Source organism: Micromesistius poutassou (genome assembly GCF_964030765.1).
Source record: "Micromesistius poutassou genome assembly, chromosome: 9".
Lineage (NCBI taxonomy): Eukaryota > Metazoa > Chordata > Actinopteri > Gadiformes > Gadidae > Micromesistius > Micromesistius poutassou.
The window spans coordinates 15092689-15109611 of record NC_140279.1 but is presented as its reverse complement, the minus strand read 5'-3'; the positions used below and the strand labels follow the sequence as shown (position 1 = coordinate 15109611).

At 43.6% G+C, this 16923-nt stretch overlaps 1 protein-coding gene across 2 annotated transcripts; it reads right to left on the bottom strand.

Annotated features, from left to right (window-relative positions):
* Positions 1 to 4142: 4142 nt before the first annotated feature.
* On the bottom strand, positions 4143 to 16560 carry LOC311353301 (uncharacterized protein). Of its 2 annotated transcripts, XM_084473166.1 has the most exons (6): positions 16492 to 16560; positions 15745 to 15808; positions 15167 to 15450; positions 14921 to 14984; positions 13225 to 14405; positions 4143 to 5754 (listed from the first exon to the last, which is right to left on the bottom strand). In XM_084473166.1, the coding sequence occupies exons 2-6, from the start codon at positions 15755 to 15757 to the stop codon at positions 4717 to 4719; spliced, it is 2580 nt and encodes an 859-aa protein (XP_084329292.1). In that variant the 5' UTR covers positions 15758 to 15808; positions 16492 to 16560; the 3' UTR covers positions 4143 to 4716. The 2 variants fall into 2 exon arrangements, with proteins under 2 accessions (XP_084329292.1, XP_084329293.1); XM_084473167.1 differs by lacking the exons at positions 13225 to 14405; positions 14921 to 14984; positions 15167 to 15450; positions 15745 to 15808; positions 16492 to 16560 and adding exons at positions 6618 to 6681; positions 6861 to 7144; positions 7434 to 7497; positions 8182 to 8289 and having other exon boundaries at positions 4143 to 6095.
* Positions 16561 to 16923: the final 363 nt, after the last annotated feature.

The following is a 16923-nucleotide window of genomic DNA, read 5'->3' as shown; positions in this document are numbered from 1 at the left end:
TTCCCATGCAGCAAGCTATCTTTTAATTGTAATATATATGGTTAATTGGAGGCGTTTCTGAATGCAAATGATCTGATCGTGCACCAGCATGGTACTTAAGTTGGCCTACAGCTGGGATTTATCAAGATAGATTACTTACTGATATGCGTAGCCTACGATAGCCTTGCGCACGTTTGATAAATACAGATATATATTTTTTACTTAAGCACATCCTAAATTTCATTCGTAAGGGAGAATTTAGATCCTTTTCTACGCACGGTTGATAAATGAGGCCCCAGGATCCCACGGAAGGTACAATTATTTTCATATATTTGAAGAACGTTCTTATACCTGTTAGGAGGGGCTAGCCTGCATTTCCCTCTACATGTTTAATGTTTTGCCGGCGATAAAAAAACGTTCTCTTGTTCTCCTTAATGTGATTGAAATATTTTATATACATATTTAATCACAGACAGCCAAGGAGCAGGTGGCGCACAATTCATGATGCGTTGATGCCAGAGGAAGACTCCCAGCCAGGCGTGTCCGGCGTCTCTGTCTCCACTGCCTATTGGCCCCCTTCTGCTGCCAGTGGAAAAGGCCTGGTTTTAACACGCGCTGTGCGGGATTCACAGGAGGAGATCGTCAGGGGCCTTCATGAAATTAATTCCAACTTCAAACAAATAACTGAGGCCTTACAAGACATGAGTCTAACATTCAAAGAACTAGTTAAAAAATGAATGTTGTCTCCGTTTACCTTTTTTATATTCTGGCTATTAACTGCTGCCGGGTTCGAATGGCTTCTATGTTTGGTCCGGGGTCTGGGAGGTCCAGTTCGCGTAATGGCACGCCGTGCCTGTGCGCAACATTGTGCAGAAGCCCACATGCCTGCACAATGCGGCACACCACGACTGACCGAGTGCATGCATGGATATTGTTATATCTCTGCTCTCGGACAGTGGGTTGACGAGGGGGGTTAACAGCCATGTGCGTAAGGCGTAACGGCTGTCTCCTTACGGTACAATTACAGCAGGCTAACCAACATGTCCAGATTTTCAAATAAATGCACTTTACCAATTAGCCACACACCACACACTCTGCCAGCCTCCAACCTATTCCCAACCGAGCTGTTTGTAAGGACGATTGAATCATGGGTTGACCCAGGCCACCGTGCCACGATGTTCGCAAGGCGCATTTGGGCGACTATCATTTATTTTTCACAATTTTTCATTTTTTAATGTAAAAAAAAATACGTAAAAAATGAGCAAGAAATTTCTAAACAATTAATATTCAGTGTCTATGATGTTCAGCTCAAAAGTAAAAAAAAATCAAAGCTTTTGGACAAAACAATGACAAAAACATATATAACCGCAAGTGGTGATTAACGGGGTCCGAGCAAAATGAAAAGTCAAGAAAACAATAATGGCATTATATATGGAAGATATATAAATAAGACATAATTATGAAGGAAAGATGTTCCCCTTAATGCCATAAAGCTTTGGATGTTAGGTCTGTCTGCTCTTCTGTTGTTTGGAATCTCTATATAATTGTATTTTTCAATTGTGGAGTTTGATATATTGTATTTCTGTCCATTGAAATTACAGCAAATTACAGTAAATGCCCACATTTAACTTTTTATTTAAATCCCATTAGAATGTCTGAAGCATTAACATGCAGTGTCAGATTTTAGCCTGTAGATGGTAGTATAAGACGAGGAATAATTCACTTGGTCTGCTGCCACTGGCTCCTGCGGTGTATTCCTTGTCCGCATCCCCTGCCATCAAGTTATCATAGGATTCGTGCAGACTTTGAGGCTTTGAACGGCTGATTCCATACGACGTCAGGGGCCTGGATGTATTTTGTACATCCTCACGGTATGACAGCCATGGTTGTGTTGTAGCCGCGCTTGACCTCCACTTAGGTGGCAGTAGACCTACTGATGTGACATCGATACGAATCCCAGACTAGGAGACGAGGACAGAAGTTCAGTTTTCCAGTCAGATCCTCGTTCATCCAGCCGTTTTTTTAAACTCCGTTGGCTAGTTTAATCTACAACAATTGGCCTACTACATCAAATGATGTAGACTCGAAGTTTGTTACGTGGCAGTGAGAACCGTAGGCCTAGGCTACGCATCTCTAAATCCATCGCTAATGATTTTATAGAACATTCTGATTCAGTGGATTAAATATTTATTTTATGATCACATTGCCTGCCTTCTCTTATAAAATACCATTTTATAAGAGACTATTTCCTTTTTAACTCACCTTTTAAAATGTGCTGTAGCCTATATTGTTCACCACATGCACGAAGACAAATTATTCTTTTCACAGGTAGGCCTAACTGATAATGGTCTGAGATTTTATCTCAAATCTCTATTCAAACTTTCACATTCACTATGTTTAACTTAACTTTATGTGTTTTCCCCCATTTTACATTTTTTAAATGGTGTGCATGTTACATGTTTATTCCATTTAGAATATTCAAATCCATTTAACAAAAACCTCTGGAGAAAATTAATGGGATTTTTACTTCCAGAACCAACCTGTTGCGCTCTATTGGGACAGCCCTACCCTGCGCGCGCAAAAGCCAGGGGTTGGGCTAAGGGGTGAAATGGGATCCAGTGTGATTGGCTAGCCCAGTCGGAAGTGATGGAATTGATGGAAATGGTGGGTGATCTAAAATAAAAATCAGGTCGGCGTGGGCATCTCACATTTTTAGAGCCGTTATTGTCAATAACGATATTGTTATATTGTGTAAAATTATTGATTTGCATGTAATCTGGATAACGTAGGCCCTACATGATATTATCCCTTGATGCAATGTGTCAAACGTTTGATTTAACATTTTAAAAAATAGTTCTCTTTCCGCCAACCATTCATTGATATATTTGACACTTAACATGCCCCTGTACATGCTAACCCTTAACATGATAAATTAATCATCTTTTAGGGAGTGAAGGGTGAACAATGCTAGGACTCTTCTGATTAGAATAATGCTGCATTCTAGCGGGGGACACCGTAAATTGACTCAAGCATCTCTGAGATCTATACACTTAACCAGTGACCTTTGTAAGAGGATAATCTTCAACCATTATTGCCTATTGTGATACAATCCCAGGTATAATAATGGCAGTAGAAAGACAGCAAAAGAGAGTCAAAACAAGATATAGTTGGCATAAAGCACACAGAATGAATAGGTTAAGTGTAATGAACACAATCATGTATAATGCGTGATTCAATTGCAGTCTATTTCACAACTGAACTTTGCAGTCAATCTGCAATAAGCGTAACAATAATATACAACTGTATACAAATTATATAAACCCTGTTTATATTGTAGGCCTATGTTTTAATTATATTTGTATTATAATTTATGAACCCTGTTTATATAATTACTAGTCAATTGAAAGGAATTCCTATACATTCTCCTTGGACCTAGAGATACCTCCCGCCCTCTGCAGTTGAAAAAGTTAGTTTGCATTTTCATTGCAACTGTAGGCTGTAGCCAACAAGTCCGATACTGAGGCCAATCGACTGACTTCTCTGTTGTGTAGATTCCTTTAAAGTCTTGCAGCACTCTCTGGTTACTCCTCCTCACCGTTGTTACCTTTGTATTTACCCACGATGTGAAGGTTTCCAATAAGAATCATGTACACCAATCGTCTCATTTGGTCATTTCGCTGCCTGGATCTTCGCATGATTAGCACTAAAATGAAATGTACTTTGCTGTCCGAAGTGTCCTAAAAATAAGTTATTCATCAAACACATCAATTATTGACAATAAAAACAGAATGCAAAAAATGGCATTACAGAATGCAAAAAAATTGTTAAAAAAGTAAAAATATATATGATTTTAATTTTCCATAAATAGACAAATCCATTTCTAAAAACATTCATGCCTTTTTAATAAACAGTGTAACACTTCTAGAGAAATTAATAATTGTTTTGCAGTTTTTATCTGCATATTGAAGAGCCCTGTAGTGACAATTCTCCACTTTTTGAAAAGGGAATGAGTGAATTTGTTGAATTTTGTGAATTAAAACTATTAGTGCAGAAGATTAGAATTTGCCATAAGTAATACATATATTTTTAAATTACACATTTAATTACGATTATTTAAAAATGACAATAACCCTCCCTCTGCCATCTTAGAGACGTTGCAGGCCTCGGCCAAAGGATTGTGTACGTGATGTCACCGTTATGGGGGTCGCCAGTGTTGCCAGATTGGGCAGGAAATGGGGCCCAATTTGGCAACGCTGGCGAAGGCGTCACTTTTTTACTGATCCTTTGCAGTTTTATTTCAGAGTGCAGCTAAAAGCTCCGCTGCTCTGGAACTTCAGAAATGATTGAGAAATGTAGCTTGTGTGGGCGCTACCCCATTACAATAAAAATTGTAATAAATAAATTGGTCAATAAAAGAGCTAAGCTACTCAAAAGCTATATGATTCAGGAAACAGCTATTTGTTGATAGTTTTCCGAACGCTTACATTTATTGTCACACCGTTATTGGCATCGCTGTGCTGTACGGATCGGGCAGCCCGTTAACGAGAGCTCTTTAACGCTTGCATTTTATTGGTCACACTTGTTGATAACATTACTGTTGTGTTGACCAATCAAGCACATGTACTGACGTTTCGTTGCCAGGGCGGAAAAAAAACAAGGAAGGAAAAAAACAAAATGGGTAGAGCGCTAGGCACCAAGGCAATGGTGGCCGATGGGCATACGATTTTCAGAAGGGCATCAACTACAAGGCAACACGGCCATGGGCTTCTCCCCAGAGTGAGTCTTCATGTGGATCTTCAGGGCAGAGCTATGTCTGAAGTGCTTCGTGCATTGGTCACAGCTGTAGGGCATCTCCCCGGAGTGAGTCCTCATGTGGATCTTCAGGGCAGAGCTATGTCTGAAGTGCTTTGTGCATTGGTCACAGCTGTAGGGCTTCTCCCCGGTGTGAGTCCTCATGTGTCTATTCAGGGTGCTTTTCTGTTGGAAGCTCTTCTTGCATTGGGCACACCTATAGGGCCTCTCTCCGGTATGAGTCCTCATGTGGATCTTCAGATGTAATTCATTTCCGAAGCCCTTCGTGCATTGGTCACACCTATAGAGCTTCTCCCCAGTGTGAGTCATCATGTGTCTATCAAGGGCGCATTTCTGTCCGAAGCGCTTCCTGCATTGGTCACAGCTGTAGGGCTTCTCCCCAGAGTGAGTCCTCATGTGGATATTCAGGGCGCCTTTATGTCTGAAGCGCTTCATGCATTGGTCACAGCTGTAGGGCTTCTCCCCGGTGTGAGTCCTCATATGGATCTTCAGGGAGGAGCTTTCACTGAAGCTCTTCGTGCATTGGTCACACCTGTTGGGCTTCTCCCCAGAGTGAGTCCTCATGTGCATCTTCAGATGTGATTTATTTCCGAAGCGCTTCATGCATTGGTCACAGCTGTAGGGCTTCTCCCCGGTGTGAATCTGCATGTGGCTATTCAGGGTGCTTTTCCGTTGGAAGCTCTTCTTGCATTGGGCACACCTATAGGGCCTCTCTCCGGTATGAGTCCTCATGTGGATCTTCAGATATTTGTTATGTCCAAAGCGCTTCATGCATTGGTCACAGCTGTAGGGCTTCTCCCCGGTGTGAGTCCTCAGATGGATCTTCAGGGAGGAGCTTTCACTGAAGCTCTTTGTGCATTGGTCACACCTGTAGGGCTTCTCCACAGAGTGAGTCCTCATGTGGCTCTTCAGGTTGCCCTTCTGTCCGAAACGCTTAATGCATTGGTCGCACCCGTATGGCTTCTCGTCGGTGTGGGAACGCATGTGGACGATCATCTTGGCATTGTTGGGGAAAACCTTGCCACACAAGACACAGGGCAGGCCCTTGCGGCCGCCCGCCAGCTCCTCACGGTGGACGAGCCGCTCGTAGGTGGACAGCGAGCTCATAGCCTCCAGTTCGGATGCCGAGAAGAGGGTGTCATGGCTGTCCACCTCCAGTGGGCCGGCTCCTTTTCCGTAGACGCTCAGGATCTTCAGCTCCCCGTTGTTACTGGACATGTGGGAGGAGCCAGGGGGGTCCACACGCAGACTCTCTGCGGTGGCGCCGCGCTCTGTGCTGCCATCTCTAATGTCATCACAGTCTTCTGCAGAGCGGAAAACAAAAACATAGAAAGCAACGGTATTAATTCATAAATTGATCAAAGGGAAACCGTATGTGCTTTGTAAACACTGGTGGAGTGGAACATTTTTATTTTGACATTCTTTTTAACTTCTATTTGTTGATTATGCCTTTTCCTTGTCCCTCTTGGGGGGGGTCAAGGGTCAAAGGCTCCAGAGAAGGCCCCGCTACGTCTCCGCCTTGGGGTGATGGGGGATGCGGGGAGGTCATAAAGACACAACCCAGGTCATCTGTCGTTTCCTATCACATGTTTTACCAATACTGTAGTAATATTGGGAGTCAGAGCTAATCTCAGCATTCCTGATACCTGTCTGCCATGAAGAAGATGTAAATCATTCTACTATAAACTGTATACATAGTCCTTGTGTTTAGCAGGGTTCTGGTCATGATGCTTTTCAAAAGAGGACCAGGCTTTTTAGAGCAGGTAGAATCGAGTACATCCTCAATGGATCCAGGTTGTTTGCTTGCATAGATATGTATTACTAACCTACAGCAAGCATGTCTCCACCAATATCCTCTTCAACCTTGATTGAAATGGTGTCTGGGTTCTGCTGATTTCCACATAAAGAAGGAAACACACACAAGACACATTTCATTTGCACAGAATAATTGTCAATCCCCACCAATAACACATTGAATCATAAAGGTGTGTGCTTTCTATGGGTGTGTGCTGGAGTTGTAACGGAATAAGCCTCTCTTTTGGATGGTGAATGAGAAGATGATTTCCAACCTGCACACTCAGCTCCTCGCGGCAGACCAACCGCTCGCCACGGTCCAGGCTCTTGGCCATGCTGTGGTCCACAGACAGCGAGTTCAGGGCCTCCACTTTGGACGTGGTGAAGAGGGTGTCATGATCGTCCACTGCCAGTGGGCCCTCACCTTTTCCGTAGACGCTAAGGATCCTCAGCTCCCCGTTGTGACTGGACATGTGGGGGGAGCCAGGGGTGTCCACACGCAGACTATCCAAGGTGGTGCCGCGCTGCATGCTGTGATCTCCAAAGGCATCACAGTCTTCTGCAGAGGGAGAAAAAAAGACATAGTAATTGTTTTGATATATTATTTGCACAAAAGGAGGCAGTGTGTATTTGAACACAAAAAAATTATTTAAATGTATGTGTATGTAACTGACACAGAGGGTTTAGAATCTGTACTGCAGACACAGATTCAGAGTTTTGGAGAGGGATGTCTCCTCCAGCCCCCTCCTCCCCCAAAAGAGGACCAGGCTTTTTAGCGCAGGTAGCATCAAGTACATCCTCAGTGGATCCAGGTTGTTTGCTTTATAGATGCAATGTGTATTACTAACCTACAGCGGGCATGCCTCCACCAATATCCTCTTCAACCTTGATTGAAATAGTGTCTGGGGTCTGCTGCTTTCCACATAAGGAAGGAAACACACAATACATATTATTTCATTTGCACAGAATAATTGTCAATCCCCACTAACGACACATTGAGTCATAAAGGTGTGTGCTTTCTATGGGTGTGTGCTGGAGTTGCAACGGAGGAAGCATCTCTTTTGGATGGTGAATGAGAAGATGATTTCCAACCTGCACACTCGGCTCCTCGCGGCAGAACTTGATTAACTTATTAACTATTTATGTATTTAGGAAGAGTTATCAGGCCATAATTATCTCATCAGTACTGAGACAACAACTACTGCGGTCACGTATCTGGTAAAAGACAGTTGTGTTCGTTTGTAGTAGAGTGACCAGACATTCTTAAAGAGTCGGGACATTCCCTTGGTATCCAAGCAGAGATCAGTGCCTGTACCCCCTTTGCTGTAAGACGCCTCGAATTGTGCCCATTCTCATCTGATCATCCTGGTTTGCAGAGGTGCACACGCTAACACGAACAGCAGAACGGTTATCCAAATAACAAAGTGTACAACACTCGCGTTACAGTGTGTGTATTCACACACATACTTGATGCTATCTACCTTTACATTAGCGACAGTAACTGGGCTGTTAGCTGTAGCGCTAATGCTACAGCCACATTCAACGGGTAACCATATACAGTAAAGCAACACGATGATACAGCGTTAGTTGACTTACTTGTCCGAGGTTTGTAGCTGAGCCGAGGAGAGTTGATATTGATCTAGACTTAATTTTCAGAAGTTCAGCAAGTCCAGCTCTGTATTGGCCCAAGTTGACGAAGCAGTCGTCGGTGAAATGTTTGGGGCAAACATACAACACTTTGGGAAGTTGTGTCGGCGCATTTCCAGAGAAACTAAAATTAACCCACTGGTTCTTCAGGGGCTTGGATGAAGGAACTAAAAATAGACCTTTGTGTTCATTTGTACATCCAAACACTGAGCAACTGCCATGCTTCGCTCGTTTACAAGCCATGATGTCTCTCCAGATCAAAACAATGCGGCACTCGCACGGTCATAGCTCATTTTATCATGGGCGGGGGCGGTCGAGCTTCTTCTTCTTCTTCTTGTAGGATTCCGGCAGTTTAGACGCTTTCTAGCGTATTACTGCCCTCCCCAGGTCCGATGTTGAATTATATTTTTACATACAGTCCTGTGTTGTGCAGGAATTGCAGAATTGCCTTGGAGATCAGTTTGTGGTTCTCACAGTGACCAAACAAAGAAAAAACAGAAAAGGCCTCAACTCCAGGTCCTAACAGTATCAAAAAATATATGTATTTCTGTCCTATATGTTCTACACTCCCACATTCACATAAACCAGATACATGTTTTCCTACAATAAATTAAAAGTGATTTAGCCCACAGTGACCCAAGCCTGATCTACACAGTGAGAAATACATACAATACATACACAAGAGAAATAGTGTCTACCCCAGGTTCCTCAATTCACCTTAAAGCCCATAGGATTGCCATTAACTCAGATGTGAAAACAGAGCTCCCATTAGAGTTGCGCCACCGGCCAATCTTCACCCCAAGCTGCTCCACATACATCCCAAACCCAGCTCTCCCACTAACTGGATCTCTAGATCCATCTGTAAAAATAATCAAAGTATTGTCTCGAATTTAGTTTAGATGCTCTGCTATTTTTGGAGTTAGCAGCTTCTTATCTTCTTCCTGCAGAAAGACCAGTTCAATGTTCAGCTCGGGCAGCACCCAATATGTCATAGGTAGCCAGCTTGTATGTTCCGCTATACTAACCTGTTCCAAACCCAGCCACCAGGCCCACTGGTTTATATTTGCAAAAAATGTTTTATACTTATTGCCTCCATCAGACTCTTCTAACAGGCACCTTGCTGGAAAAGTTTGACGACACCCACTTAGTTTTACCCAATACTGTAACCCTAACTTAATACGCCTTAACCATAAGGACATTTCTGCCATTTCAATAAGTATAATTTTACACAGCACTGCTGTGAGTGCAATAGGACGGTATGAACTAGGGTCAGATGCCTCTTTACCGGCTTCAAGATTAGGACCATAATATTAAACAAAGCCAAAATGTCCTTGAGTGCAATATCATCCAGATGTTTGAATAACTCATATGACAACCTGTCTCTCCCTGGGGTAGTATTTTCCCCAGACATAATTGCTTCTTTCAGCTCTTTAACAGTAAAAAACTGATTAATGGGATTAGCATTGTCTAAACTCCCCTCCAATTTCCACTGATTACCTGTCATCAGCTCTATCCTCTTCCTACACCTCCCTTCAACTCCCAGGCTCCCTGAACTATGTACTGCTTGAAAAACTTTCAACAAACATGTCTGCTTTTTCTTTATTGGAAACTGCTACACTCTCTCCTTTCTGTAACACAGGTATTGATCTACTTTTATATACCCCTGACATTTTCCATACAGCTGACCACAGCTGCCTTACTGGAGTCTCAGGACCTAGCGTACCACAAAACTACATCTCTTCCCCTCTTTAATAATAACTCTTCTTGCCATTGCCCTTAATCTCTTCTACTCCGCTCTCCTGGAATTTATCCCACTGAGCTTTACAAAAATTATATTTAGGAACTTTCTCTTCCACTCCCCTCCTCAAATCCCTACCAAACCTGCACATAATTGGATAATGATCGCTACCCAGAGTGTAATTGTCTGTTACATCCCATTCACCAATTCTAGCTAAATTTGAAGAAGCAATTGATAAATCTATAGGACTACATGTATTTCTTAGAATATCATACCTAGTTGGCCTTCCATCATTTATCACTACCAGATCATACTTATCCAAAAAGTCTTCTATAGTCACCATTACTATCCCTGTGGTCACTGCCCCAGCCCCATAAAGGATTATGCACATTCAAATCTCCAACCCATACTGGACTGAGTGCATACAGCCACGAAATGCTGCTGCATTATCCCCACCACAATTAGGGCACTTCGGAGCATCCGCCTCACAATTTTGAATAACATGATCTCCACCACATTTTGCACACTTTCTTTTACCCCGACAAGACCCAGCCACATGTCCAAATCGCTGGCAATTATAACAGTGCAGTGGTGGTCTGATGTACTCTCTAACCTGGTAGGCCATACTTCATACAAAACACTCTCTGTGGAAGCACACTGTCTGAGAATGTTAATAGAGCCAATCCCCATTGGCTCCCTCCCTGCGCCTAAATCTCAGTACCTCAATTACCTGGCCACCCTTGACATTATCCAAGATTTCCTTCTCTGGCAAGCCAGCAAACACTCCATACACAACTCCCCTAGGCCCCTGCTGGCTTCCTTTAGGAACCAAGCTCTCCACCTTAACCACCAACTTCCCCACTGCCCGAGCATCGTTATATTTAGGTGCCAAGCACAAAGTGCGAGGCAACCTATTGAAATTGTTAGTGTTATTATTATTATTCCGCCGCGTTTGCATTACACAGCCTACACCGATCGCACGCTTTTTATGAAACTTACTAGACCTGTAGAGGTTGACCCAAAATTAGCAAACAGCAAATATTACACTGATTGGCCCAAAGGTGGCGCTATACCAACTGTCCAAAAAATGCAAACTTTGCACAAGCATATCTCCTAACCGGTTTGACCTACACTCATGAAACTTTGCTCACATATGCATATCTACATGCTGAACAAATATGCCTCAAGAACCTATGACTTCCGGTTCCCAGATTTGCCGCCATTTTGAATTTAGTTAAAAACAGTAAATTACCTAACGATCCCAGGTTTTTTGACTTTGACAAAAATCCTTTAGCCCAGATCATCTATGGACCATTATCTTAAATCTGACCTAAAGATTAGTCTGTACAATAAAGTTTAAAGCCCCCATGAGCCATTGAGTTCTAAAACAGGCATGGTTTAAAATGCGAATAGTTAATTGCTCATATCAACATCAAGTTGGACTCCTATGATGTTGACCCCAATACAAAAGTTGTTCATAATCAAATTCTGAACAAGTTAAACCCGACATATTTTCAAATAGGGCGTGACATCGGAATGGGCGTGGCCTGTCACTAAAATCGCCAAAGATCATAGACGCAATGTTTGATTTAAGCGGGACAGTGGCTGTTGGGGCCCAAAGTTCCAACTCCTCAAGTAAAATTAAGTTGATTGACAAAACAACATGGCCGCCAGAGGCTAAAAATCGTCAAAAAGAGTTAATTGCTCATATCAACATCAAGTTGGACTCCTATGATGTTGACTCTATTACAAAAGTTGTTCGGAATCAAATTCTGAACAAGTTGAACCCAACGTGTTTGTAGCGCCCCCTACAGCATCTTTAAAAAGCAGCCCCTGCGCCACGTTTCACCAATATGTATGAAACTCGGTAGGCACGTATCACGCCCCAAGACCAACAGAAAAGCCTCGTGAACAATGCTAGGAATCTTCTGATTAGAATAATGCAGCATTCTAGAGGGGGGACCGTAAACGGACTCAAGCATCTCTGAGATCTATACACTTAACCAGTGACCTTTGTAAGTGGATAATCTTCAACCATTATTGCCTATTGTGATACAATCCAAGGTATGAACTAGAAGAACACAAACATGTAGGCCTATAATGTGTGATTCAATTGCAGTCTATTTCAGAAGTGAACTTTGCAGGCAATTTGTAATAAGCGTAACAATAATATAGAATTATATAAACCCTGTTTATATTGTATGTTTTAATTATATTTTTATTCTCATATTTTAATTTAATAATATAAACCCTGTTTATATTGTATGTTTTAATTATATTTTTATTCTCATATTTTAATTTAATTATATAAACCCTGTTTATATAATTGCTAGTCAATTGAAAGGAATTTCTATACATTCTCCTCCTCCTCCTAGAGATACCTCCCGTTCTCTGTAGTTGAAAGGTGTTAGGTTTCATTTGCATTGCAACTGCAGCCACCAAGTCCAATACCGAGGCCAATCGACTGACTTCTTTGTTGTGTAGATGCCTTTAAAGTCTTGCAGCACTGTCCACTTCACCCATAGTGTATTGAAATTTAACTTTGTCTCTCCTCTGGCCAATTCTAAACTCTCTGGTTACTCCTCCTCGCCATTATCTTTGTATTTACCCACGCTGTGAAAAAAATCTAATATGAATCAGGTACACCCATCGTCTCATTGAATGTATGCTTGGTATGCTTGGTCACTAACCCTAACCCTAACCCTCGCAAGTGACCTATCGCACGGTCGCAATTTTCTGAGGGCACAAAGGCCACAAATCAATTTCTAAAAACATTCATGCATTTTTAATAAACAGTGTAACACTTCTAGAGAAATTGTTCATTGTTTCGCAGTTTTAATCTGCATCTTGAGGAGCCCTATTGAGACAATTCTCCACTTCTTTTTGAAAAGGGAATGGGTGAATTTGTTGAATTAAATCTGTATTAATGTATAAGATTAGAATTTGTAATATATATATTTTTAATTACACATTTGATTACGATTATTTCAAAATGACAATAACCCTCCCTCTGCCATTTTAGAGACGTTGCAGGCCTGAGGCCAAGGATTGTGTACGTGATGTCACCGTCATGGGGGTCACCAGTGTTGCCAGATTGGGCAGGAAATGGGGCCCAATGGGGCCGGAAAAAAAAACAAGGAAGGAAAAAAACAAAACGGGCAGAGCTCTAGGCACCAAGGCAACGGTGGCCGATGGGCATACAATTTTCAGAAGGGCATCAAGGCCAAACTACAGGGCAACACGGCCATAGGCGTCTCCCCAGTATGAGTCCTCATATGGATCTTCAGGGAGGAGCTTTCACTGAAGCGCTTCCTGCATTGGTCACACCTGTTGGGCTTCTCCCCAGAGTGAGTCCTCATGTGGCTCTTCAGTTGTGATATAGTTCCGAAGCACTTCATGCATTGGTCACAGCTGTAGGGCTTCTCCCCGGTGTGAGTCATCATGTGTTTATCAAGGGCGCATTTCTGTACGAAGCGCTTCCTGCATAGGTCACAGCTGTAGGGCTTCTCCCCGGTGTGAGTCCTCATGTGGATCTTCAGGGCGCCTTTATGTCTGAAGCGCTTCATGCATTGGTCACAGCTGTAGGGCTTCTCCCCGGTGTGAGTCCTCATGTGGATCTTCAGTTGTGATATAGTTCCGAAGCGCTTCATGCATTGGTCACACCTGTAGGGCTTATCCCCAGAGTGAGTCATCATGTGGACCTTCAGATGTGATTTAGTTCCGAAGCACTTTATGCATTGGTCACAGCTGTAGGGCTTCTCCCCAGTGTGAGTCCTCATGTGGCTATTCAGGTTGCTTTTATGTTGGAAGCTCTTCTTGCATTGGGCACACCTATAGGGCCTCTCTCCGGTGTGAGTCCTCATGTGGATCTTCATATTTTTGTTATTTCCAAAGCGCTTCGGGCATTGGTCACAGCTGTAGGGCTTCTCCCCGGTGTGAGTCCTCATGTGGTTATTCAGGGTGCTTTTCTGTTGGAAGCTCTTCTTGCATTGGGCACACCTATAGGGCCTCTCTCCGGTATGAGTCCTCATGTGTCTATCAAGGGCGCTTTTCTGTCCAAAACGCTTCATGCATTGGTCGCACCCGTACGGCTTCTCGTTGGTGTGGGAACGCATGTGGACGATCATCTTGGCATTGTTGGGGAAAACCTTGCCACACAAGACACAGGGCCGGCCCTTGCGGCCGCCCACCAGCTCCTCACGGTGGACGAGCCGCTTGTCGGCGGACAGCGAGCTCATAGCCTCCAGTTCAGACGCTGTGAAGAGGGTGTCATGGCTGTCCACCTCCAGTGGGCCCTCCCCTTTTCCGTAGACACTCAGGATCCACAGCTCCCCGTTGTTGCTGGACATGTGGGAGGAGCCAGGGGGGTCCACACACAGACTCTCTGAGGTGGCGCCGCGCTGTGTGCTGCCGTCTCTAATGTCATCGCAGTCTTCTGCAGAGAGGAAAACAAAAACAGAAAGCAACGGTATTAATTAATTATTTTATCAAAGGGAAACCGTATGTGCTTTGTAAATGCCGGTGGAGTGGAACATTTTTATTTTGACATTCTTTTTAACTTCTATTTGACAAGGAAAAGGGGGGGGGGGGTCAAGGGTCAAAGGCTCCAGCTGAGAAGGCCCCGCAACGTCTCCGCCTTGGGGTGATGGGGGGATGCGAGGAGGTCATAAAGACACAACCCAGGTCATCTGTCGTTTCCTATCACATGTTTTACCAATACTGTAGTTATATTGGGAGTCAGAGCTAATCTCAGCATTCCTGATACCCGTCTGCCATGAAGAAGATGTAAATCATTCTACTATAAACTGTATACGTAGTCCTTGTGTTTAGCAGGGCTCTGGTCATGATGCTTTTCAAAAGAGGACAAGGCTTTTTAGTGCAGGTAGAATCGAGTACATCCTCAATGGATCCAGGTTGTTTGCTTGCATAGATACAATGTGTATTACTAACCTACAGCAGGCATGTCTCCACCAAAATCCTCTTCAACCTTGATCGAAATGGTTTCTGGGCTCTGCTGCTTTCCACATAAAGAAGGAAACACACACAAGACACATGATTTCATTTGCACAGAATAATTGTCAATCCCCACCAACGACACATTGAATCATAAAGGTGTGTGCTTTCTATGGGTGTGTGCTGGAGTTGTAACGGAATAAGCCTCTCTTTTGGATGGTGAATGAGAAGATGATTTCCAACCTGCACACTCAGCTCCTCGCGGCAGACCAACCGCTCACTGCTATCCAGGCTCTTGGCCACTCTGTGGTCCGCAGACAGCGAGTTCAGGGCCTCCACTTTGAACGCGGTGAAGAGGGTGTCATGGCCGTCCACCGCCAGTGGGCCCTCCCCTTTTCCGTAGACGCTCAGGATCCTCAGCTCCCCGTTGTGACTGGACATGTGGGGGGAGCCAGGGGTGTTCACACGCAGACTATCCAAGGTGGCGCCGCGCTGCGTGCTGTGATCTCCAAAAGCATCACAGTCTTCTGCAGAGGGAGAAAAAAAAAGACATAGTAATTGTTTTGATACATTATTTGCACAAAAGGAGGCAGTGTGTATTTGAACACATCAAAGAAATTATTTAAATGTATGTGTATGTAACTGACACAGAGGGTTTAAAATCTGTACTGCAGACAAAGATTCAGAGTTTTGGAGAGGGATGTCTCCTCCAGCCCCCTCCTCCCCCAAAAGAGGACCAGGCTTTTTAGCACAGGTAGCATCAAGTACATCCTCAGTGGATCCAGGTTGTTTGCTTGATAGATGCAATGTGTATTACTAACCTACAGTGGGCATGCCTCCACCAATATCCTCCTCAACCTTGATTGAAATGGTGTCTGGGGTCTGCTGCTTTCCACATAAGGAAGGAAACACACACAATACATATTATTTCATTTGCACAGAATAATTGTCAATCACCACCAACGACACATTGAATGTGTGTGCTTTCTATGGGTGTGCGCTGGAGTTACAACGGAGGAAGCATCTCTTTTGGATGGTGAATGAGAAGATGATTTCCAACCTGCACACTCGGCTCCTCGCGGCAGTATTTAGGAGTTATCCATAATTATCTCCACATCAGTAAAACGCTATAACTGTTATGTACTCACTTTGTGTAAAACTGCGGTCACGTAGCTGGTAAAATACAGTTGTGTTCGTTTGTAGTAGGGTGAACAGACATTCTTAAAGAGTCGGGACATTCCCTTGGTATCCAAGCAGAGATCAGTGCCTGTACCCCCTTTGCTGTAAGACGCCTCGAATTGTGCCCATTCTCATCTGATCACCCTGGTTTGCAGAGGTGCACACTCTTACACGAACAGCAGAACGGTTATCCAAATAACAAAGAAGTGTACAACACTCGCGATACAGTGTGTGTATTCACACACATACCTGATGCTATCTACCTTTACATTAGCGACAGTAACTGGGCTGTTAGCTGTAGCGCTAATGCTACAGCCACATTCAACGGGTAACAACAAGGTAACCATATACAGTAAAGCAACACGATGATATAGCGTTAGTTTACTTACTTCTCCGAGGTTTGTAGCTGAGCCGAGGAGAGTTGGTATTGATCTAGACTTATTCTTCAGAAGTTCAGCTAGTCCAGCTCTGTATTGGCCCAAGTTGACGAAGCAGTCGTCGGTGAAATGTTTGGCGCAGACATACAACACTTTGGGAAGTTGTGTCGGCGCATTTCCAGAGTAACTAAAATTAACCCACTGGTTCTTCAGAGGCTTGGATGAAGGAACTAAAAATAGACCTTTGTGTTCATTTGTACATCCAAACACTGAGCAACTGCCATGCTTCGCTCCTTCGCAAACCATGATGTCTCTCCGGAGAAAAACAATGCGGCGATCGTACGGTCGTAGCTCATTTTATCATGGGTGGTCGGGCCAAATTCTGTGGGCGGGCCAAGCAGATAAAGGGGAGGTAACCTTTCCCCGTAGTTTTTATTTTTCATT

Coding starts and splice junctions, on each gene's coding strand:
- LOC311353301 (XM_084473166.1), bottom strand. Junction 14,985..15,166: donor GCGAGGAGCTGAGTGTGCAG/GTTGGAAATCAT, acceptor TGTGGAAAGCAG/CAGAGCCCAGAAACCATTTC. Junction 5,755..13,224: donor TGAGGACTCATACTGGGGAG/ACGCCTATGGCC, acceptor CACACCGACGAG/AAGCCATACGGGTGCGACCA.